Source organism: Aptenodytes forsteri, unplaced genomic scaffold (assembly GCF_000699145.1).
Source record: "Aptenodytes forsteri isolate BGI_AS27 unplaced genomic scaffold, ASM69914v1 C13264883, whole genome shotgun sequence".
Classification (NCBI taxonomy): Eukaryota; Metazoa; Chordata; class Aves; order Sphenisciformes; family Spheniscidae; genus Aptenodytes; species Aptenodytes forsteri.
Window position 1 is genome coordinate 1 of NW_008803208.1, and position 863 is coordinate 863.

Sequence of the window (863 nt, forward strand, 5' to 3'; positions counted from 1 at the left end):
GTGAAGCAGAAGCCCTCCAAGGAGCTGAGGCCCATGCTCGGGACCATCTTGCTGGGCCTCATCCTGTTCATTGCCGCAGTGGTGGCCTGGTGCTACTACACGGTGTCCCTGCGGAAGGCGGAGCGGCTCAAGACGGAGCTGATGGACCTGCGGGCGGACGGCTTCATCATCAGGAACCAGCACGGGGAGGTGGTCTTCCGGCTGGCCTTCCGCTCGGGCAGCCTTGACCTGGAGTCGTGCTCCAAGGAGGGCGAGATTCTGAGCTGCACGCGGTCGGGCGGGGGACCGCTCAACTTCTTCATCCAGACGGTGAAGCCCAAGGACACGGTGATGTGCTACCGCGTGCGCTGGGAGGAGCTGGCAGCCGGCCCGGCGGTGGAGCACACCATGTTCTGGGAGGACGCCCACTGGTACGGGGGCTCGGAGATGAGCACCCAGCACTGGCCCATCCGCCTGGCCGGCTACCAGGAGCCCGTGCCCTACGTGACAAGTGACGTCTACTCCTTCCGCGACAGCTTTGGCGGCATCCTCGAGCGCTACTGGCTCTCCTCCAAGGCGGCGGCCATCAAGATCAACGACTCCGTGCCCTTCCACCTGGGCTTCAATGCCACTGAGCGCACCCTCTTCTTCCAGGCCCGCTACAAGGACTCGCCCTACAAGCCCCCACCGGGGCAGCAGCCCTTCCCCGAGCTCAGCTACCGGGTGTGCGTGGGCTCCGACGTCACCTCCATCCACAAGTACATGGTGCGCAGGTATTTCAACAAGCCCTCCAAGATCCCCGCCGAGAACGCCTTCCGATACCCCATCTGGTCCACCTGGGCACTCTACAAGAACAATATCGACCAGGATAAACTCTTGCGATT

General features: G+C 63.5%; 1 protein-coding gene across 1 annotated transcript; it reads left to right on the plus strand.

The window, feature by feature from the left end:
* Positions 1-3: 3 nt before the first annotated feature.
* LOC109279777 (uncharacterized family 31 glucosidase KIAA1161-like) lies at positions 4-857 on the plus strand (the record flags this gene model as incomplete). Its single annotated transcript, XM_019474643.1, has 1 exon — positions 4-857. A coding segment is annotated over one exon (854 nt), but the record flags the coding sequence as incomplete, so codon positions are not given.
* Positions 858-863: the final 6 nt, after the last annotated feature.